This window comes from Lissotriton helveticus, chromosome 3_1 (genome assembly GCF_964261635.1).
Source record: "Lissotriton helveticus chromosome 3_1, aLisHel1.1, whole genome shotgun sequence".
Classification (NCBI taxonomy): Eukaryota; Metazoa; Chordata; class Amphibia; order Caudata; family Salamandridae; genus Lissotriton; species Lissotriton helveticus.
Window position 1 is genome coordinate 1,089,819,668 of NC_136061.1, and position 22,446 is coordinate 1,089,842,113.

Sequence of the window (22,446 nt, forward strand, 5' to 3'; positions counted from 1 at the left end):
GTGCTATTTCCGAATGTGAGTCGTTAAAATCTGCATATTTCGTGTGTATATTGCCGGGTGTAGATTTTAGGCATCTTTAAAAAACTAGACCCTAAATATTTTCCAAACTGTAATGAAGATGTGATGCATTCATGAAACGAACAGATAAGATATGTTGTGTTACAGCATGGTGTATTTGTTAGTTTTAATGTGTAATATAACAATTTAAAATAATTCAATATTATTCCTTTTGTCTTTTGTTTTTAGAGGAAATGTTCAGCACTAATTATGCTCTATGGTGGTCTCCAAATGCATCGTTTATAGCCTATGTTCAATTTAATGATACAGAAGTTCCTCTAATTGAATATTCCATGTATGGAAATGAAAAACAGCAATATCCCGAGACCATTTCCATTCCATATCCCAAGGTAAACACTGTGTGTCATACTATGAAGCAGAAATGTCCCAATGCTCTTGTTTTTCTCTTAATTTCTGATGGAAGTCACCTTAATAAACGCCTGTGTGTCTGAAACAATAGTAAATGTTGCCATTTAAATGTCACTAATACCCTGATTACTTAGTGGTTACTATAATCCAAGTCCTAATCTTCCTTATCATTGTCGTTAACAAGTGAGGAGAAGCCTCATACTAGTCGCATGATTTTCCAACCTAACCCCAAAACAACTACTTATTCTCCACTTAACCTGCCCCAATGGATGGGGTTTCTCCTTCCTTACACCATAAAGGTCACCTTGGGAGCAGGGGACCTCTAAAGCTTTACACCCCAAAATAGTACCTCAACAGCATACCCACAGGAGAATGATTTGGTGACTGTGTTAAACCTCTATTTGATAAAGTAATGTGTCCCGAACCAAGGCACCTTACAACAAATCAAAAATACAGTTGATTAAGTAAGGGCAGGCTCAATAATTGAGTTCTAGGGCAGGAATAGGAATTTTAAAATGTTTATTACAAAAATTCAAAATTTGCAGCCCGAAATCCTAAATGCCAACGTATAAAGTTAATGCCATAAAGAATCTCAGCAAATTGAGCAATACAGAATGAATTGCATAAATCTGAAACATTCTAAGTCTCAAGTGAGCAGCAAACTGAATTCGAAACCGTACAGCATCACTAATAGCTTGGGAAAGAGCTCCGAATCACCCCCAAAATCTGGGAGTTGTATTAAGTTGTCTTGTATCAATTCTGCAAAATCATCATGTTGTAAGCAAAAGTGCTATATTCTCAGCAAATCACCTGGTTGCTGGTGGTGACAATGGTTTTGATTGTGCTTTTGCCAAATTCCCCTGATGAGAGACAGATTTGCAATTTGCAATAATCTAACGTGATAACATCAGTTATTGATGGAAATGTTATTGAATGTATGTAGGCAAATCCTATAGCTCTGCGCATTAGTGCTTCTTGAGGTAAAAGGCCAGTGGTTTTGTCCATGGTACTTCTAATAATCAGGGCAAGAGGTAGAGCATGTGGCCATTACAGACTAGTGGATGCACGCACTTAAGCCAGCTTGTTTTTGATGGTTCCATTCATCTTTTTCACTATGCCACACAATTGAGGACAATAACTACAATGGCACCTTTAATCAATCTGTAGAGTTGTGCAAATCAATTTAGAAATTTCATTTTTAAATGAGTTCCAAAATCTGTCTTAATAGAGTCTGGCCATCCATACCGTAGCATCAATTCCCTTAACAAGAGTTTGGCACCTGTCATACAAACCACGCTCTGGATACAGTAGGTATCAACCAACAAGGAGGCAATCATGAGAATATATTGAAGGCCATTGTGAACAAGCATCTAAATTAAGTCTACTTGGAGTCTCATAAATGGGTCCTCTGATTTGCCCATATGAGTCATAAGCACCACAGTCCCTTTTCCCTGAATATTTCTCTGACAAATGACACCTCTCTGATGCAAATCGTCTGGAGCATTTCAGAATTTTGGATTGAACCAGTACTTCCTAAAAAACCTAGTCATTGTATCCCTTCTATATGAGTATGGCCATGTGTTGAACTTGGCCCTCTCTGCAGTGTCATGCTCAAACATGTTATCTTCACCCTTCTATTTTCTGAACCCATTTTGTAGGTTCTGTGAACTCTGCGCTTGTTACCAGTGCTAACTAGTGCTAAACTACATGTGGTCTCTCCCTTAAACATGGTCTAATTGGCTTGCATGTACCTGGTACATTTAATTTACTTGTTAGTCCCTAGTTAAAGGGCACTACATGTACACAGGGCTTGTAAATTGACTGCTAATAGTTGTCCTACCGCACTGATTGTCCTACCCACTAAATTAGTCTTTTTAAGCATTTCTTTAGGCTTGACATTACAGCCTATATGTGCAGTTGTAAACTGTAATTTCAACCTGACAAAATACACCCTTTACCAAGCCCAGATCTTCCTTTTTAACACATATATGCCACACCTAGTGTAAGCCATAAACAGCCAAGAGAGCAGGATGCATTGTATTTCAATGTTTAAACATGTACTTGTTACTTTTACATGTCCTCATTGTGAAAAACTCTTAACATGATTTTTCAGTACTGTAAGGCCTACATCTCCTATAGGAGAACTTTGCATTACTTACTACCTTTAATAAGTGCTAACTTTCAATTGGGAGCAGGTAGGAATGTAGAGTTTGGTAGCTAAGTAATTTAGAAGCTCTATATAATAGTAAAATCAGATTTTAAGTCACAATTCTGAAAATGGCACTTTTAGAAAATTGGCATTTTCTTGTCCCAACCATTTGGCATCTACAGCCTCTATCCTGGGTCAGATGACTAGCTTTAGCTGGCAGCTGGTCTTTTTGTATTGGTCACAGACAGTGACAAAAATGGGGAATACATGTTGGCATTGTGGGCTATCTGTGACTGGAGGGGTGGAGGAGCTGTCAACAACCACATTTTTACATCACACTAGTCTTTTGTGCCCCAGTCATGCTGCAGCCAGGGCAGAGTGGCACGGAATTCTACACCTCTCTGGGTCTAAATCTCCAGAACCACCTCCTACTTTAAAATTGGCTCCAAGTATAAATATTGGACCCTTAGATCTAACTCTTCAGGCCCGCGTCGGAACTGTGGTAGACTCAGAAGGACTGCTTTACTGCTCTGATGCAAGGACTGCTACTCTGCTGCCCTGCTGTCTTAGAGAAAAGGACTAGATCTGCATCTTGGACCCAGGACCACCAGAGTGACTCCAAAGGCTAGTCGGCTGGCCTTCTGCTCAGAGCATCATGGACAGAAAAAACTCCAACCACCTTGAACCCAACACCTGGACTCTGTCTTTTGAGAGTCTTGCCCCTCAGGTGGTACCATCCCAGGCCTGGGCACTTGTAAGTGGGCCTGTAGCTGCTCTTCCCAGCTGTGGTCTCTTGGGCAGAACAGATTCAACACAATGCATCTCTGCATCAGAACTGCCACTGTGCAATGCATCTCTGATGCAGGACCTCATGTCACAGCTCATTGGAACCACCACTCCATCATGCATCCCTGACTCAAGACTTTGCATCACAAGCCTTCATCGACGGTATCCTTGATAAACACACAGAACCTTGCATCGCAATCTCAATCTACAGCTTCCTCTGAACCACTGCTGTGAGATACAATTCTGATGCAGGACCTCACATCACAACCCAGAGCTTCTTTGGAACAGCTGCTGTGCAATGCATCTGCAATACGTAACCTCGAAACTCTCCTCAACAAGTATTTAAGTTACTTTGTTCAATGGGCATGACTTGGTCCCTGTATTGGGCCCGCGCACCATTGTGATCGATCTAAACTTTTGACTTTGTCCCAGTCAAGCAGAACTAGATAAGCACACTTGGAGCTCTGTGCTTTTAAGCACTACTTGTCCCTCAGATTTTTTGAAATTGCATACCCCGCTTCTTCTGATTGGATTTTTGTTGTTTTGATGTCAAATAATTTATTAAATACTGATCCATTTTTATAAATTGGTGTGGTATTTTTCTTGTGTTGTGTTTTCACTTTATTATTGTTTGATGCACTGCATAAATACTTTACATATTGCCTCTAAGTTAAGTCTGACTGCATTTGTGCCGAGCTACCAGATGGATAGGCATAGGTTAATTTGGGGTTTGCTTGTGACTTTCTTCTGACACAAATTGTGGTTGCTGCTTCAGTAGAGTTTCACCCCCCTCAATTAGTCCAATATCCTACACCATGTAAATAGTGGGCTATTGACTATAGCATATTAAAAGGGAGAACATATTTAAATTCAGTAGTCCCCAAAACATTATTCTAACTTCTTTTGCAACCTGTTTGCTCTACCTTCTGTCTCTCATCCTCTGGTACCTTCTTCTGGAGTTCCCTCTATTCACTTAATGATGTGTATAATGGATTTAGCAGAAAACAATTGATGTTTTCTGCACCTTCAGCAAAACTTTCACTTGATGCATTTAGTTTGGTTTCTTGAATTGCTATCTGCTCATTTGATCTCATAGTTTCATTCTCAAGTGTGCAGTATCTTGCCACTTGGTCAGCGTATTTGCTTCCATTCATGATCAAATCTTTTCCACCCATATGGGCACCACAATTGACCATTGCAATTTCTTTTGGTTGTAGTATTGCTTCTAAAACATAAAGAATACAAAAATCATCCTTGACGGAAGTGCCAATGGAGGCCATAAACCCCTTTGTGACCACAACTGCCCAACATCATGTACCATTCCCAAAACCATACTGGCGCTCTGTTTAAGTCATGATATTTACATAATCTGCAAGGTAATGACGGTTTTTTGGTGCATTTAGTTCTGCCACTTGTGCTGATGTTACGTTATGCTGGTATGATTCTTCAACAAATCTAGAAATGGAACAGAGTACATAGGCTTTCAATGCTGCACATGGTCTCTCACATAAGAACTATCCACAGACATAAAGGGATCAGCCATTTGAAGAGGAATTTCTTTGATATCTGGTTTTACTTTGGTATATAAATCTGCAACATTAATATAATCATATTCTGGCTCATCATCATCATCATCATTGTAATCATTTTTGTCTTTGTCTTTATTACTATCTGAAGCAGGAACCAGTAAATTACATCTACTGATAGAGATGTTTTAATTGCGGCTATGATCTGCTCATAGCTTGTAAGGTGGCTGTTTGTTATAAGCTGAATGTTAGTATGGGTCAGCAAACTCTCGCCTGAATGAGGAACAAACACAATTGGTGTATGTTCCAGTGCTTTGCCCTCACTTTGTTGAAATGCAATGTAAAAAACTGCAGCCACTTTCAGACATCCAGGAAGGGTAACATAGCAGATAGATATTCCACATGCCACATGCTACCCCATGTTTTTAGGTCAAAGTTAACAGAGCAAACACACTTTTTCATGACAAAAAGGTAGAACTCCTTTTTGCAATCGGGCATTCAAGTGGCGAGTTTATTACATAATATTTTTCTTCATTCCTGGATGATCTTCATGCATTCTGTATCAAATGGTGATACCCTTGATATAACTACGAGGTAGCCAACTTAAAGGCTTCACAGTGAGGGAAAAGTTTTGAATTTATTGGCAGCAGTAGCCAACAATTCCCAGCAATATCATCACCTCCCACCGAAGAGTTGGAGAACTTATATTATGAATTGCAGAATCAAGCTATTTTGAGGTTTTCCTTGGTCCCTTTTCAATATATAGACCAAGATGAATTAAAACCTTTCTATAATACTGCATCATTTTGGGTGAAACCTTGTGCCTTTGTCAGCAAGATGGTTCAGAAGGCCAATAGTATCTAGTTTACAGTCTTGCCTTGTTTTTGATGCCACAGGCAGTTCATTAATGTAATGTACCAGAATTGAGTTACAGGCCAACTATAGATCCTACAAATCTTTCTTTAGGATCTGACTAGAAATTGAAGTACTTGCAATATACATCTGTAGAATTCGACACAAAACACACATTTTATGTTGGAACTGGAACATTAAAAAGGAAATGTACTGTCCTCATACAGAGGAATAGAGAACAACGTTTGACATAAGACAATGATTGTATACTATTCTGCATCTGCAGGAATCTGGAACAACATTGTTGCAGGATTTAGTACCACCAGACTGCACAGGCTCAACCTTTATTTTTATTTTCTAAAAATCTTGAACAATTCTCCAATTAATGTTCTGTCTTCTAGTGCCCATTGCCAGAGAGTTACGAGGACTACCAGCCAGCTCTTGCAGAATGGCTTGTTATATAATTTGTTCATTTATGGCGTTCATTCCTTCTTCTGCTTTTTAGCAATCCTATCTCTTTACCTGTGAATTTCCATTCCTCGTCTTTGACAATATGGCTTAAAATCCAGAGGTAGATCAACATTAGTAAAAACTGGGAATAACTGAACTCTTTTTTTTCAGTGCTCATATATGACAACGGCTTGGACCCAGCTGTGGGAGGGGAAACTGGTATCTTGATTCTAGGCCCTGCATATCTCCACGGTCCCGCTGTCCATTAAGTGCCTTCTTCAACTGTTGGTCAAGGAGGGTTTTGTGTTGGCCCCCACTAACCTCCTCACCCGGTTGAGCTTTGGCTTAATCCTTGGACTTAGTTGTAACGAGACCCAGATGTTCTATTGTCCCAGCCCACTCATGGTGGTTTAAGTCATCAGATTAAGGGGTTAAAAAACCTTAAGAAAGGTGGCCCACATTTTTTCTCTCTTAAGCGAACCTGATTGGCAATTTAATCTTGCCAACCCGCACAGTTAGGTGGAAGTTCAGAGACCCAATTTTTTACAGATTTCTCTGTGTGCAATAGGTATTAGTATAAAGAGTAGGAAGATTCTAATTTTTCCAAAACTAGGTTTGTCTGCCTTCAGTACCACAAAGATATTTAAGGGTAGTCTTACCTCAATAGTGGCCCCCAGGATTGTATTCAATACTTGACCTACATCTTACCAGAAGACCTGGATGGCGGGACATTGCCAAAAGAGATGTATGTTGTACGCGTTCTCCGAATCACACTTTGGGAAGCATCTTCTCTTGCTTCTTGCCATCTTCGCTAGTTTCTTAGGGGACCAATACGCCCTGTATAATGTAAATAAATGGTTCCTCCTGAGTGGTGCAGATTTTACTGACGACCATAGTGTAATAACAGATACTTGCCATAAGTGGAGAACATCTCCGCCTGGCATGTCCAGCTTCCAGATCTCTTACGGAGTTGTTGAGTATCCATTGTCCCCTTTTACCAATACCCAATACCACTTAGAAATTTCCTTTCTGTAATTCTGGGTGTTTTATAGTTACTTTTCGATTTCCGTTTCCATCCCCAGGTTCGATTGAGTTTGTGCCCAGCTAGCCAGCAGATAATACTTAAATTGGGATAAATTATAGTTTGTGGATTGGTTTAGAGAGAGCAAGGGTGCCAAGGCACCTTGCTCGGTGAGTTCACCCCACCTATCAAGTCCGGGATTTAGCAATGGTAGCACCAAACTATCCTTCAGCAGAGAGGCTTTCCTGGGGATATCCACATTGGTGCCATACTGCTATAGTATGGGATCTCTAGTATCTTCCTAATTTGTGACCAAAATTTGCATGCTGCAATTAGAATCTTAATTGTTTTTATTTTTTTTAACTTTTGGGTGGCCAAATTTAAATAAGAAGTGATTGCCTTCTCCTGCTAGGTCTCTTGTTAAGGCTCTATAATTCACTGGCATGTCATGTACATCAACCAACAAACGTCTAGCATTTTTCAAGAAGAAAGCCCAATAATAAAACTGGAAATCAGGAAGTGCTATTCTACCCTCCATCTACTTTTTCCTCAGTTTTTTCCAAGAGATTCTCACCGCTAACACCTCTATATAAAATTGCTAAGTTGACCATGTCGTTTTTTTATACCAGGCTTGTTTAAAATGTACAGGAAGAGCAATTAAAACTTAAGGTGAATTTTGGAAGGATCAACATTTTTACAAAATTTGCCCTCCCCATAATAGAGATTGTAAGGGAAGCCCAATTCCGCAAGAGTCTTTTAGATTCCTACATAAGTCTATTAAAGTTCATAAATGTCATTTTTTCCAAATCCTTTGTAACATGGATTTCTAAGTATCTAATTTCTGTTTTATTTAAGTGCTTGAGATAATTTGGGGGAGGTCTGTTCCACATCATGATCTCTGTTTTGTCTTTATTCACCAAGTAACCTGAGAATTTCCTAAAACTTTCTGTTATTTCCATAATTACCGGCAATGAAACCTCCAAATTGTTTCTGTAAAGTATTAATCTTCATACAGAGCCTCTTTTTTTATACTAGTCCCAATACTGTCCTGGATGGATCTTTGCTCCGCTCTAATTTTCCTCGCTTGAGGCTCTATATACAAATTAAACAATTGCAGCGAAAGAGGACAACCCTGAAGAGTTCCCCTATTTATCCGAAAGCTTGAAGTCAATGAGCCATTGACCAATATCTTAGTTGTGGGGGCTGAGTATATAGTTTGACTTGCTAAAAGAAAATTACCACCCAAACCATTCAGATTCATTAATTCATAAAGATAAGGCTAACTGACTCGATTAAAGGCATTGGTAGCATCTACCATTATGACCAATAAAGGAACGCCCAAGACAGTGGCTACATCTATTGTGCACACCAAATCCTAAACTAAGTCTGAGAGCTGCCTTCTCTCCATAAAACCCGTCTGGTTTACATCTATAATATTTCCCAATACCGTGTCCAAACTTTTCCCAAGAATCTTGGTATAAATTTTGTAATCTGCTTTGTGCTAGTAAATTGTTCTGTAAGACTTACATTTTTTAGGGTCTTTTTCTGGTTAGAGTATCAGGGTTATCACTGCCTCGTTCCAAGTAGTCGGGGTAGCATGATATTTATATATAGAAAAAGTCCCTGTGTAGGGTCCTAGAGAGGAGATAGTGGAAAACTAAGGAGGTATCAGATAAACTAGCATACCGGACATCACATAGAGCCTACCTCAACAGCTGTAACACAGCAAGAAGGACATATCTGGGTGTATGCATAGTGGAGGCTGATAATTCCTCCAGGGAACTCTATTGGATCCTGAAGGAATTTACAAACCCACAGGGCCGGTAAGGAAGCCGCCCCCCCCACTCAGGACCGGTGTGAAGATCTTGCCAGGTATTTTACCAGCAAAATCGATCTGATCTATCAGTCCTTTGGGTCGACATTATACGATCCAGGGGAGGAACATCTACCTGGAAACCGACTCCAAGAACTGGCCTTGCCCTATGGGTTGGACACCTTTACTAAGGTAACCAGAGAGCAAGTAGAGCCCCTATTATGCCGTGTAAAATCTGGCTCACCACTAGATCCGGCGCCCCCAGCTGTTATGGCAACTCTCAGCACGGTCTTGGCAGAGGCTCTTGTTAAGATATATAATATCTCATTGGAGATGGCGGTTTTCCAAGTCATTGGAAGAGTGCGCGGGTAAAGCCACTCCTAAAAAAGGCGGCAGCAGACCCGAACGCCCTACAGAACTATAGGCCAATCTCTCTTCTCCCCTGCTGCTCGAAGGTCTTGGAAACTCTGGTGAACCAACAGCTTTCTAATTATTTGGAACAGCACAACCTTTTGGACCCCTCCCAGTCTGGATTTCGTGCATCCCATAGCACGGAGGCTGCACTGGTGGAGATGACGGATTCCATAAGGATGACCTTAGATAGTGGGACCCCAGTAATCCTAGTCCTCCTCGACTTGTCGGCAGCGTTTGACACCATCTCACACAAGATGCTGCTAGGCAGACTGAGGGGGAGTGGGGTGCAGGGAAGGGCCCTTAAGTGGATTCAAAGTTTCCTCTCAGGGTGTACCCAGAGCATCCAGCTAGATACGTTTGTATCACAAACTGTCAAGGTAGATAAGGGCGTACCAGAGGGATCTGTGCTTAGTCCGACCCAGTTTAATGTGTACGTAACCCCATTGGCCGATATCATCAGCGGCCATGGCTTTCAAACTATCTCATATGCGGACGACACGCAGCTAATCATCCCGATTGGGGAGGATATTATATCCACCCAATCAAGGTTCAGAAGCTGCATGGCTAGCATCGCTACCTGGATGAGGAGGAATTTTTTTACAGCTTAACTCCTCAAAAACTGAAATCTTGCTGTTTGGGAAGGCAGAGACCATCTGGTGGCCTACTGAGCTGGGCGATGCCCCCGCACCCAGGAGTTGTGCGAAGAATTTGGGCATTAAGATAGACAATAAGCTATCCATGGAGGAACAGGTCAAGACAGTCTCAGGGGCCTGTTTTGGCACCATGAGAATGCTTAGGAAGGTTCCGTGGATCCCTTTGTCAGCAAGGAAGACCCTTATCCAGTCACTCCTGGTGAGTCGGCTGGATTATGGAAACTCGCTGCTGGTGAGAGCAAGGGACGATCTTTTATCTCGACTCCAGGTAGTGCAGAATACGGCGCGCGGCCTTGCCCTCAACAAACCGGCGAGGAAGAGAGCTATCTTTAAGATGCTCTGCGTAGTATTTAGATCACTACAGGGAAATGGCCCGGCCTACCTTAGAAATAAACTCATGTGGTATCAGCCAGCCTGACAACTGAGATCCAGCAACTTCAATTTTCTGTGTACCCAGAAAATACGGAAGGCACGTATTGGAGGTGGAGTCTTCTCCTACCTGGCAGCCAGCCATTTGAATACGCTTCCACAAAATCTCAGGTCCGGCAGGGAACTAACCAATTTTTTAAAAAACTGTTGAAGACATGGCTCTTTTAAATACGTATCCTCATGATCTTTCTCCTTGTATAGTTCCGAGAGATCCTTTCGGGGATGATTCGTATGCGCTCAATAAATCCACAAATAATAACAAATAAATAATAATTAAGAGATGCCTGCTGATTTTTATCCAGACAGAGGAGGTTATCCTGTTGCAACCATTCACTGATTTCTAAATGTGTGACTGCTGTGTCATTAGTATACAAATCTTGAGAAAAAAACAGAAAAACCTCCCCAAATGTCCGATCTTCTGTACATCAGCCTTTAGATGTATTGTTTAATACTTCCTTATTCTGGTTCCTGACCTGATCTTGCCTCAACTTCCAGGCTAACATCTTTCCACATCCTTTCCCATATTCATATTTTGCCAACTTGCTAGCCTCACATCTCTTTTTTACAATCCCTTTCAAGTAGTCTGATAAAGTCTCCCTCGCTTCTCTCAGTTTATTTTGTAGCTATCCGGTACAAAAGGGGGTGGTGATGGATGGAGCATCTGAACCAATCAAACACTCACACCCAGTCAACAGATATGGGTTTAATCCATCACCGTTCTTTAGCCCACTCTGCCACCCCAGTTCAGACATGGCCATATGCAAATCAGTCTGACCCTGTGCCTCATGGGAACAGTCCAGCCGAACTGCCAAGAATTGCCTTCCAGTATGTGTGATCTATTTACAACCCTGGACTGTATTTCTTTAATGGACAATTCCTATTCTTTTAATTTGTTGTTGCCTATCTTCCTTTCATATGCTGTGGCACTGATTAATTTCCCACAAATATAGGCTTTAAATGCATCCCAAACAATGTGCGGCAGAGCAGAATGTTCGTTTTGGTAAAGAAACAGACTGTGTCAGCTTTTAGGTGTTTTATATTTTATAGATCCCCTAGAGTCCATCTAATTTGTGATGAAGGAACCTCTAAAGACATCTCTAGTTTCACCACAGCACGGTCTGATAAGTGTGACGGTTGGTGTGCAACATTATTGATGCTCCTATTAAGTTTCTGGTCTGGAAAAAAAATCAATTCTAGAGGAGTGAGACCACTTATTGTTCTGAAAGTATGCCCTCTAACCTTTTCCTGCTTTCCATCTCCAAATGTTACCATGGTTAAGTTCTTTATCAACAGATGTACATAGTCCCTCATTTTACGTGAATTCACTGCTGGTCTGATTGTGGATTTATCTAACACTGGGTCCAGTAGTGTATTAAAATCTCCACCTATAATAATATGGAATTTTGTTTATGAGAAGATGTTGGTATAATTCTCTAAGTAATCGGCATTTGGACCATAATACCCCCACAAAAGCATAGACTATATGTTTGATTTTGGCATAACTTATTAGCCATCTACCCCCTGAATCTACTGTGAAACCCTCCTCCCTGGCAAGGGCCAAGTTCTTATATAGAATCGCCGTCACTTTCATATTACAAGTCTGATTAGTGCTTACAAGATGGCTGATCCATTCATTCTGCTCTAACACTCCCTGCCATTCTTCCCCTTGTAATTGAGTTTCCTGTAGTATTATGAAGAGATTAAAAAAATTCTAGGATCCTTCTTCATCTACTGTTTACCCTTAGCCCATTCCCATTCCAAGAAAGTACCCTCAAGATCCGTGCCAATTTTTCCTCACCTAATTGTGGTGCATGTATTTCCCGCCTCTTCTACCAGAGTCCTTATGCTTTGCACCAATAAGGAACATATATTTTTTCCCAATGCTCCCCACCCTGTGTTTAAATAGCCTAGAAAAAAGTGTGCCCTTCTGTGAACCATCTCTTCTGCCCACCATGGGGTACCCTCCCTTTATCCAACCTGGGTATTTCCTCATATCCCTTTGAGCTTCGCATCTCCGACCCCTTATTATGAATTTTTTATGAGTCCTTGTAAGTCTTAATATGTAGAAAGGATTTTCAACCTCAAGTGCCTCTCTTAAATTGTACATCTTGTTTTTCCACATTTCTCTCAACATTGCCGGAAATTTCAGTTGTCTGATCTTATGGTAAAAGACCATTCCTGTTTTTGAAACTGCTTTCCCCTGAGGGCAGCTGTAGGGATTAATTCCTTTATAGAGTAGGTGCGAAAATCTATTACCATCTTTCTTAGCTTTCCTTTGTCCAGAATTCTTCTAAAGGGGTCACAATGAACCCTCTGTATCTGTTTCTATAGCTTACTCTGCCATTTCCGCAATGTGCTCTTTGAGTAGGTTAACTACAAAATGCTTTATACTTCCACCCTCTGTGCCCTTTGGAACATTCAGAATTCTTAAGTTGTTCCTTCTGGAATTATTTTCCAAAACTATCAGTTTGTCTCTGAGTTCCTTTTCTCCTGCTTCTAGTGCTGAAATCTCATTTTGATTGCTCTTTACTTCCTCTTGCAGGGACCCAAGGGAGCCTTCCATGTTGAGAAGCCTCCAACTTTTCCTCTGAACCCTCGCAAGTGACTTGAATTTTAGCCTGGGTATGCTCCAAAACTGCAAATTTCTCCTCATGTCATTTGACAGGGCAAGCAGAATCTGACTAATATCTCCATCCAGGAATTCGGGTATTGCTGGAGGACTTGTTTTCTCTAAGTCCTGGGCTTCTCCTACACCTTCCCCTGTACTTTCAATGTTATTAGAGCGCCCCCCCCTCCAAACTCAAGGGTTGTAGTCGGGTTCTCCTCAGGGGGGTTATTAGGGTACTCATCATTCACAAGAGTGGAATAGTGATTAGAAGTGTGAAGGTCTTAGGAATTAATGACTCCATCTCCCGCGAGGAGTGTGGCGTATCAATTGTCTGAGCACTGCCCAGCTGGTTACCCTGATCCTCAGTACCTTTTATTTTAAAGTAGGACCACAATGAGGGGTTTATTTAAACTCTACCTCCCAAACCGGTGGCAGGCAGCTGTGGGGTTTTTGTCCCCCTTTTCGAAATCTTTTGAGCAACATCTTTTAATTGGGGTTGATTATAGGCTGGTTTCTAACTAACTTCCATGGAGGAGACAATTGTTTCTGTTAGCTTCTGACTTTTCCTAATATTTGTGTAAAAAATACTTCCCCTACCCCAAAATCTGCATTGTAGGAAGGTGGATACCTGACTATGGTTACCCCAGATTTTCTGCCTTGTGTTTAGCTGGTTTTCGACTTAGTTGGCCTGGGATCCTGCTAATCAGGACCCCAGGCTATCTGCTCTCACTGTAAAATGGACTCCATGTACTCTAGGTACATCTCCAATTGGATATTGGGTCACCTTATGAGCCCCTGTATAGTGTAGCATAGGTGCATCCAAGGCCTACCAGGGGCTGCAGCATATCTTATGCCACCCCTGGCTGGCCATCCAAACTGACACAACTGGCTGATCACTCAGCTGGGGCAAGGTCGTGTAATCACCCCTTGCTTAGCTATAGTATTCCTATACCTACCATTATATATAGACACATATGCACCTATAAGTCACTCCTATGGCAGGCCTTAACAATCCTGAAGGCAGAGTGCTTGGTTTTATGTCAGATGGTGCTCTAGCAGGAGCTGAGCCTGTCTGCAGCTTTCGGAACCATGTCCTTATAGCTGTTCTATGATATAGCCATACCCTATTCTCTGAAGTGCATTATAATCCTCGTGGTTAAATGCTAACTTTGGTTTGGCTTTATCAAAACATGTCGTGTAAGGTGTCATACGCTTTGGAATACTACCCCCTCACCAGTTCTGGTGACGGGGGTAGCATTCCACCCTTCTAAAGGGAGAAGACATGTTGCTCCTACTAATCCCGGTTAAAGTTAACCAGTGCCTCAGCATCACAAAATGGATGCTGCTGCCACAGACACAAGTCTGACCTCCTGCTGCTGGGAGTCCTTCCAGAGAGGGAGGCTTGGACAATAGGTTTCCTGTCTTGGGAGGTGCTAGCACCACCCCAGACAGGCCATAGTGTATTGGGGCAGGGAGGGCTGAATGAAATGAGACACTGCCTGGGGCACACAAGGTGTCCCATGCATAGTCCGGTTCAAACCCGTGATGGGGCACTCCAGCCCCAGCTCTGGCACGAAACTGGACAAAGGGAAAGGGGTGTAACCACCCCGTTCCCTGGTCCCACCCATAGGAGGGACCTAGCAGGTAATCCAGCCCCTAAATTTGGTATATAGGTAAGAGCTGAGTCCCAAGACTTTAGATTTTATCCTGACTGAAACTTGAAATGAAACTCTGGACCTTCGACGTTCTACCTGAAGATAGAAGACTGAAGAATCTCCCTTGTGGTAAAGGAGTGACCACCCTGTGTAAGCAGGCACCATCAAGCGGTCAACAATTTGCTTTGTCGACGCTCCCGCCGGAGCCCGAGCACAGAGCCTGACAAGACCCGGACTTCCAGACTTCCAACAGCCCAATCCACAGCCACAGCAGAGCTGAGGCCCGTGGAGGCGATGAGAGACGTGGGACCGGCCATCTTGTAAAGCCAGCAAATAGCTTTCCGTGCAACTTCTGAGGCACCCTCGAAGTTGTGAATTGGGGATTGAGAAGCCCCAGCCCGAGCACCAACTGCACCGAAGATCAGCCCTCCACACTCCACGAGTTCTGCTTGGGGCCCTTCTGCATTTTCCTGCTCGACGCGTCTGTCCGGTCATTTGCCCATTGGCTAGTGGCCTCTGTGACAACGAACCTTTGAATTTACACCACTGGTCTGGTTGCTCCGGACTGGCCCCTGCTTCTCTGAAAAGTAGAAGCCCATCAGACCTTGCTGGTCTGATCCAGAAGCCATCTTCGATTCCTGCGTAGGTTGCCTTGCCAAGGCTTGTTGACTCCAATCCGGAAGCCGACACCGCTGACAGCGAGAGCCTTCGTGGGACAGTCCATATCCAGCTCCTGGTCATCGTCCACACCTCCTGGTCCACGTGGCTGCAGAGTCAAGCTTCACGACATCACCTGATTGCTTCGCGACATCGCCTGGTTCCTTCCTGGTTCCTTCCTGGTCACTGGCTAGTGACCCAGACTCTGTCCCCTCTGCTTTCAGGCACTCTTCATCCTCGATCTGCTATTGGATCCAACTGGACATGGGCGTCCGCAGGGGAGGGCAAGGGGGGGCACTTGCCCCCCCCTGGAACACCAGTCCGTCACTATTGACAGCCCCCACAGTGGTGTTTGTCTGCAGGGCCGTCAATTTTCAAGCTAAGGAAGAGTGGAGCTGCAGCCAGGGGCCCTAGGAAGGGGTGGAAACCATCAAAGCCTCATTAACGCCGGCACCGAATTACACAATTCGCCCAGAGATGCAACGGGTGTGTCTGCCTGTTTTTTGCGAGATCAATTGGAAAGTCCTTCTGTGCACTTGTGATTTATTCGTACTCAAGCTATATTCCTTTCTTTTGTTGGTGCTACTACATCCTGGTATCTACTCTTTAGGTGCCCTTTCGTATACCATATCGTGTGTGGTCCAGACACTTCTGTTCCAATGGATGTGTGCACTTTTCAGCGAACATTAAAGTTTCATCAATTTCTTTTCCATGGTAATAATAAGTTTTAATTCATATTTTGGTTAACTGTTGTTATACGTTTTTTAATATATCCATTATTTCTAAAATAAAATAAAATAATGGATATATTAAAAACAGTAAACAATGGAAACCAAAATATGAATTAAAATATTTTGTTGACAACTGAAAAAGAGTTAAAACTGAACAGAAGTGTCTGCACCACACACGATATGCCTGTTTTTTGCACTATAAGCACTAGTATTACAGAAGGGTCTGCATATGAGATGGTTTAAAGAGTTTACGCCTTGAGCTCCAAAGGGGAAGTACCTCATGTTCATTGCAGTATCGAGTGTAGCCCCTGGACCACTGTCTGTACTCACTTTCGCCTGCCATGATTCACGAAGGGAAAGCTGTCCCACAGGGACAACTTTTCTTTTCTGAATCATGTACCAACTGCAGCTCAGTGTTGGTATCAGATCAACGGTTTGCGACTGCCATTGCGTTTGAAAACCATTGATATATGTCATTGTAAATTGCAATTTGAAGATAGCACCCTTTCCACTGCCCCTCCAAATTCCAATATGAAGTAAGATGCAGAACCCCTTTTGTCAATCATGAAGGTTATACACAACTCTAAAAAGGGGGTTTGCAGTAGCAACAACTGTGATGCTGCAAATTGTAAGCTTCATGACCACAATATCCTTTTGTATTTGAGGGCCCTAGTTATTTAGATAAAGCAGGATGTGCAGTGAAAGGAATGGAGTTACAAATGAGTAGTGCCTTTAATGCTCTGGAAATGCTAGGATCTCCAATCTACCTCTCTACCTCTCTCTCTCTACCTCTCTCTCTCTACCTCTCTCCCTACCTCTCTCTCTCTGTCTCTCTCTCTATGTCTCTCTTTACCTCTACCTCGCTCTCTACACCTATCTACACCTCTCTACCTCTCGCTATCTCTCTCTCTCTCTCTCTCCCTCTCTCTCTACCTCTCTCTCTACCTCTACCTCTCTCTACCTCTCTCTCTCTACCTCTCTCTCTCTACCTCTCGCTCTCTATCTCTCTCTCTCTCTCTCTACCTCTCTCTCTACCTCTCTCTCTCTCTACCTCTCTCTACCTCTACCTTTCTCTCTCTCTACCTTTCTCTATCTCTTTCTCTACCTCTCTCTACCTCTCTCTCTACCTCTCTCTCTACCTCTCTCTCTCTCTACCTCTCTCTCTCCACCTCTCTCTCTCTACCTCTCTACCACTACCTCTCTACCACTACCTCTCTACCTCTACCCCTCTCTCTACCTCTCTCTCTCTACCTCTCTCTCTCTCTACCTCTCTCTCTCTCTACCTCTCTCTTTACCTCTCTCTCTCTCTACCTCTACCTCTCTCTCTCTACCTCTCTCTCTCTCCCTCTACCTCTCTCCTCTCGCTCAACCTCTCTCTCTACCTCTCTACCTCTACCTCTCTCTACCTCTCTCTCTCTACCTCTCTCTCCCTACATCTCTCTCTCCCTACCTCTACCTCTCTCTCTCTCCCTACCTCTACCTCTCTCTCTACCTCTCTCTCTCTACCTCTCTCTCTCAACCACTCTCTCTCTCTCTCGACCTCTACCTCTCTACCTCTCTCTCTCTCTACCTCTCTCTCTACTGCTCTCGCTCTCTACCTCTCTCTCTACCTCTACCTCTCTCTCCCTCTACCCCTCTCTCTCTACCTCTCTACCTCTACCTCTCTCTCTACCTCTCTCTCTCTCCCTACCTCTACCTCTACCTCTCTCACTCTACCTCTCTCTCTCTCTACCTCTCTCTCTCTACCTCTCTCTCTACCGCTCTCTCTTCCTCTCCCTCTTCCTCTCCCTCTCTACCTCTCTCTCTCTCTCCCTCTCTCTCCCTCTCTACCTCTCCCTCTACCACTCTCTCTCTCTCCCTCTCTCCCTCTACCTCTCTCTCTCTCTCCCTACCTCTACCTCTACCTCTCTCTCTACCTCTCTCTCTACCTCTCTCTCTCCCTACCTCTACCTCTACCTCTCTCACTCTACCTCTCTCTCTCTACCTCTCTCTCTACCTCTCTCTCTACCGCTCTCTCTTCCTCTCCCTCTACCTCTCCCTCTCTCTCTCTACCTCTCTCGCTACCTCTCTCTCTCTCTCTCTCTACCTCTCTCTCTACCTCTCTACCTCTACCTCTCTCTCTCTACCTCTCTCTCTCTACCTCTCTCTCTCTATCTCTCTCTCTCTATCTCTCTCTATCTCTCTCTCTCTCTACCCTCTCTCTACCTCTCTCTCTACCTCTCTCTCTCTCTACCTTTCTCTCTCTACCTTTCTCTCTCTCTATCTCTTTCTCTACCTCTCTCTACCTCTCTCTCTCTACCTCTCTCTCTACCTCTCTCTCTACCTCTCTCTCTACCTCTCTCTCTACCTCTCTCTCTACCTCTCTCTCTCTACCTCTCTCTCTCCACCTCTCTCTCTCCACCCTCTCTCTCTACCTCTCTACCACTACCTCTCTACCACTACCTCTCTACCTCTACCCCTCTCTCTACCTCTCTCTCTCTACCTCTCTCTCTGTACCTCTCTCTCTACCTCTCTCTCTCTCTACCTCTCTCTCTCTCTCCCTCTACCCCTCTCTCTCTACCTCTACCTCTCTACCTCTACCTCTCTCTCCCTACCTCTCTCCCTCCCTACCTCTACCTCTCTCTCCCTACCGCTACCTCTCTCTCTCAACCACTCTCTCTCTCTCTCTCGACCTCTAGCTCTCTACCTCTCTCTCTCTCTACTGCTCTCGCTCTCTACCTCTCTCTCGCTCTCTACCTCTCTCTCTACCCCTCTCTCTCTCTACCTCTCTACCTCTACCTCTCTCTTTACCTCTCTCTCTACCTCTCTCTCTCTCTCCCTACCTCTACCTCTCTCACTCTACCTCTCTCTCTCTACCTCTCTCTCTACCTCTCTCTCTACCGCTCTCTCTTCCTCTCCCTCTACCTCTCTCACTCTACGTCTCTCTCTCTACCTCTCTCTACCTCTCTCTCTACCGCTCTCTCTTCCTCTCCCTCTTCCTCTTCCTCTCCCTCTCTAGCTCTCTCTCTCTACCTCTCTCTACCCCTCTCGCTATCTCTCTCTCTCTCTCTCTCTCTACCTCTCTCTCTACCTCTCTCTCTACCTCTCTACCTCTACCTCTCTCTCTCTACCTCTCTCTCTACCTCTCTCTCTCTACCTCTCGCTCTCTATCTCTCTCTATCTCTCTCTCTCTCTCTACCTCTCTCTACCTCTCTCTCTACCTCTCTCTCTACCTCTCTCTCTCTCTACCTCTCTCTCTCTCTACCTTTCTCTCTCTCTACCTTTCTCTCTCTTTATCTCTTTCTCTACCTCTCTCAACCTCTCTCTCTACCTCTCTCTCTACCTCTCTCTCTCTCTACCTCTCTCTCTCCACCTCTCTCTCTCTACCTCTCTACCACTATCTCTCTACCACTACCTCTCTACCTCTACCCCTCTCTCTACCTCTCTCTCTACCTCTCTCTCTCTCTAGCTCTCTCTCTACCTCTCTCTCTCTACCTCTACCTCTCTACCTCTTCATCTCTCTCTACCTCTCTCTCTCTCCCTCTACCTCTCTCCCTCTACCTCTCTCTCTCTCCCTCTACCTCTCTCTCTCTACCTCTACCTCTCTAACTCTACCTCTCTCTCTATCTCTCTCTCTCTACCTCTCTCTCCCTACCTCTCTCTCTCTCCCTACCTCTACCTCTCTCTCACCTCTACCTCTCTCTCTACCTCTCTCTCTCAACCACTCTCTCTCTCTCTCGACCTCTACCTCTCTACCTCTCTCTCTCTCTACCTCTCTCTCTACTGCTCTCGCTCTCGCTCTCTACCTCTCTCTCTACCTCTACCTCTCTCTCTCTCTACCCCTCTCTCTCTACCTCTCTACCTCTACCTCTCTCTCTACCTCTCTCTCTACCTCTCTCTCTCTCCCTACCTCTACCTCTACCACTCTACATCTCTCTCTCTACCTCTCTATCTCTACCTCTCTCTCTACCTCTCTCTCTTCCTCCCCTCTTCCTCTCCCTCTCTACCTCTCTCTCTCTACCTCTCTCTCTACCTCTCTCTCTCCCTCTCTACCTCTCCCTCTACCACTCTCTCTCTCTTCTCTCTCCCTCTACCTCTCTCTCTCTACCTCTCTCTCTTCCTCTATTACTCTACCTCTCTCTCTCTACCTCTCTCTCTCTCTCTCTCTATCTCGCTCTACCTGTACGTCTCTCTCTCTCTATCTCTCTACCTCTCTCTCTCTCTCTCTACCTCTCTCTCTCTACCCCTCTTTCTCTCTCTACCTCTACCCCTCTCTCTGCCTCTCTACCTCTCTCTCTCCCTACCCCTACCTCTCTACCTCTCTCTACCTCTCACTCTACCCCTCTCTACCCCTCTCTACCCATCTCTACCTCTCTCTCTACCTCTCTCTCTTCCTCTCTCTCTCTACCTCCCTCTCTCTACCTCTCTCTCTACCTCTCTCTCTACCTCTTAATCTCTTTACCTCTCTCACCCTCTCTACCTCTCCCACTCGATCTCTACCTCTACCTCTCTACCTCTACCTCTCTACCTCTACCTCTCTCTCTACCTCTCTCTCTACCTCTCTCCCTCTACCTCTCTCTCTCTCTCTCTCTCTCTCTCTCTCTACCTCTCTCCCTCTACCTCTCCCTCTATCTCTATACTCTCTCTCTACCTTTACACCTCTACCTCTCTCTCTCTACCTCTCTCTCTCTCCCTACCTCTACCTCTTTCTACCTCTCTACATCTCTCTCTCTACCTCCTCTCTCTCTACCTCTCTCTCTACTTCTCTCTACCTCTGTCTCTCTACCTCTCTACACCTCTCTCTCTACCTCTCTCTACCTCTCTACACCTGTCTACATCTCAACCAGTTGAATTCCGGGAAGCCCAAACCATCAGTATTTCAAATCTGCGCATGAAACGTGGGTAGGATGAGCCGTGCAGCTCAGAAAGGGATGCTCTTTTTACATCATTTGTATTTAATAGAATTGGGAAGCAGGAGAGCAGTCTCACAGTTGAGACAGGGATTAACATACACTGGTGACAACTTTTGAATTGGCTTTAAAACCATTCAAAGATGGCTGCAGCATCTACGTGGGATGTGGTGGACTAAGTGGCAGCCGGAGCCATATAGCACTGCTTGTCATTTAAAAAAAACAGCATTGACATAGCCAATAGGTCTCCCCTTTGGGACCTTATAAGTGTTTAGTTGTCTAGTACAATATCCTTGGTGCAACAACTTCAAGTGTTGCATGGCTAAACACTTATAAGGTCCCAAAGGCGAGACCTATTGGCTATGCCAATGCTTGTTTGTTTTTTCCTCTGTTTCATTGTGGTTGCCAGGTAATCTGCTGTGAAGCCTCACATGATTTTCTCCCACCCCATGGGTTTCTTTGTTTATTTAAGCTCTTTGTCTTATTAGATTTTTTTATTTGTTTATTTAATACTTGTGCTCAATCATGTCGGAGGATGGTGATGAAGTAAAAATGTTGCCCCCCCCCTGGAAAAATTTCTGCGGACGCCCATGCAACTGGACATTTCCCTCCTGGTTGCCTGCAGCATCTTTCTTCAAGGCTCCATAGGAATCAGCGACGAAACCCGACCCACTTTGACACCTATGCACCCGCGTTCTGTGGGTGAGGTAACGCGAGTACTTCGGTGCTCCTGTGGGTATTGACTATCCTAGTGTCTAAGTTTTAATTAGCTTTCTCCTAGTCCATCCGGAAGTATCCTAAAAGAACTAGTTTCCAATTCTTTTGTTCCCATTCTAACTCTATGGTAACTTGTGTGTGTAAAGACACTGCACACGCATCCCGTGGACCTCCTGCTCCCTATCCTTTGGTAGTACAGCGTAGCCCCAGCGATTCTCCAGGCCCTAGGCCTATCCTTTGTTCGTGACGTGGTTCTTATACCACTATTTTAGTATATGGTTTGAAGTGCCCCTAAGCATTACTGTATTTTGTGCAACTTATTGCATGATAATTGAGTATCTTGTTATGTGCTTGTGCCTCTGACCTCATAAAGAGTTCAGAGGATTAATAATAAATTTAGTAATAAATGCATATATATTTTATATATATAACCTGTGTGGTGACCTTTCACTTGGTATTAAAGGGATTGCATATGGTAAACAGCTGGCTTCACATGCCCTCTTGAGTTTAGCGTAAGACTGATTTGTCCATGCTACCACTAGGATAGCTGGTCTATAAGGTTGACTTTACGACCATCACCATCAGGGTTGTTTGGACTGGTGCAAGGTGCTCACTAGAATAGTGAACATCATATACCAGGCCAACTTCTCACATGCATTCCTTAGGGAGT

General features: G+C 44.0%; 1 protein-coding gene across 7 annotated transcripts in view; it reads left to right on the plus strand.

The window, feature by feature from the left end:
• Positions 1 to 22,446, plus strand: part of LOC144823287 (dipeptidyl peptidase 4-like) — an 867,366-nt gene that overhangs the window by 498,141 nt on the left and 346,779 nt on the right. For all 7 annotated transcript variants that reach the window (XM_078681655.1, XM_078681657.1, XM_078681659.1 and 4 more), the window contains one exon: positions 247 to 407. In XM_078681655.1, the coding sequence (XP_078537781.1) occupies positions 247 to 407 (161 nt within the window). The remainder of the gene's footprint in view (positions 1 to 246; positions 408 to 22,446) is intronic.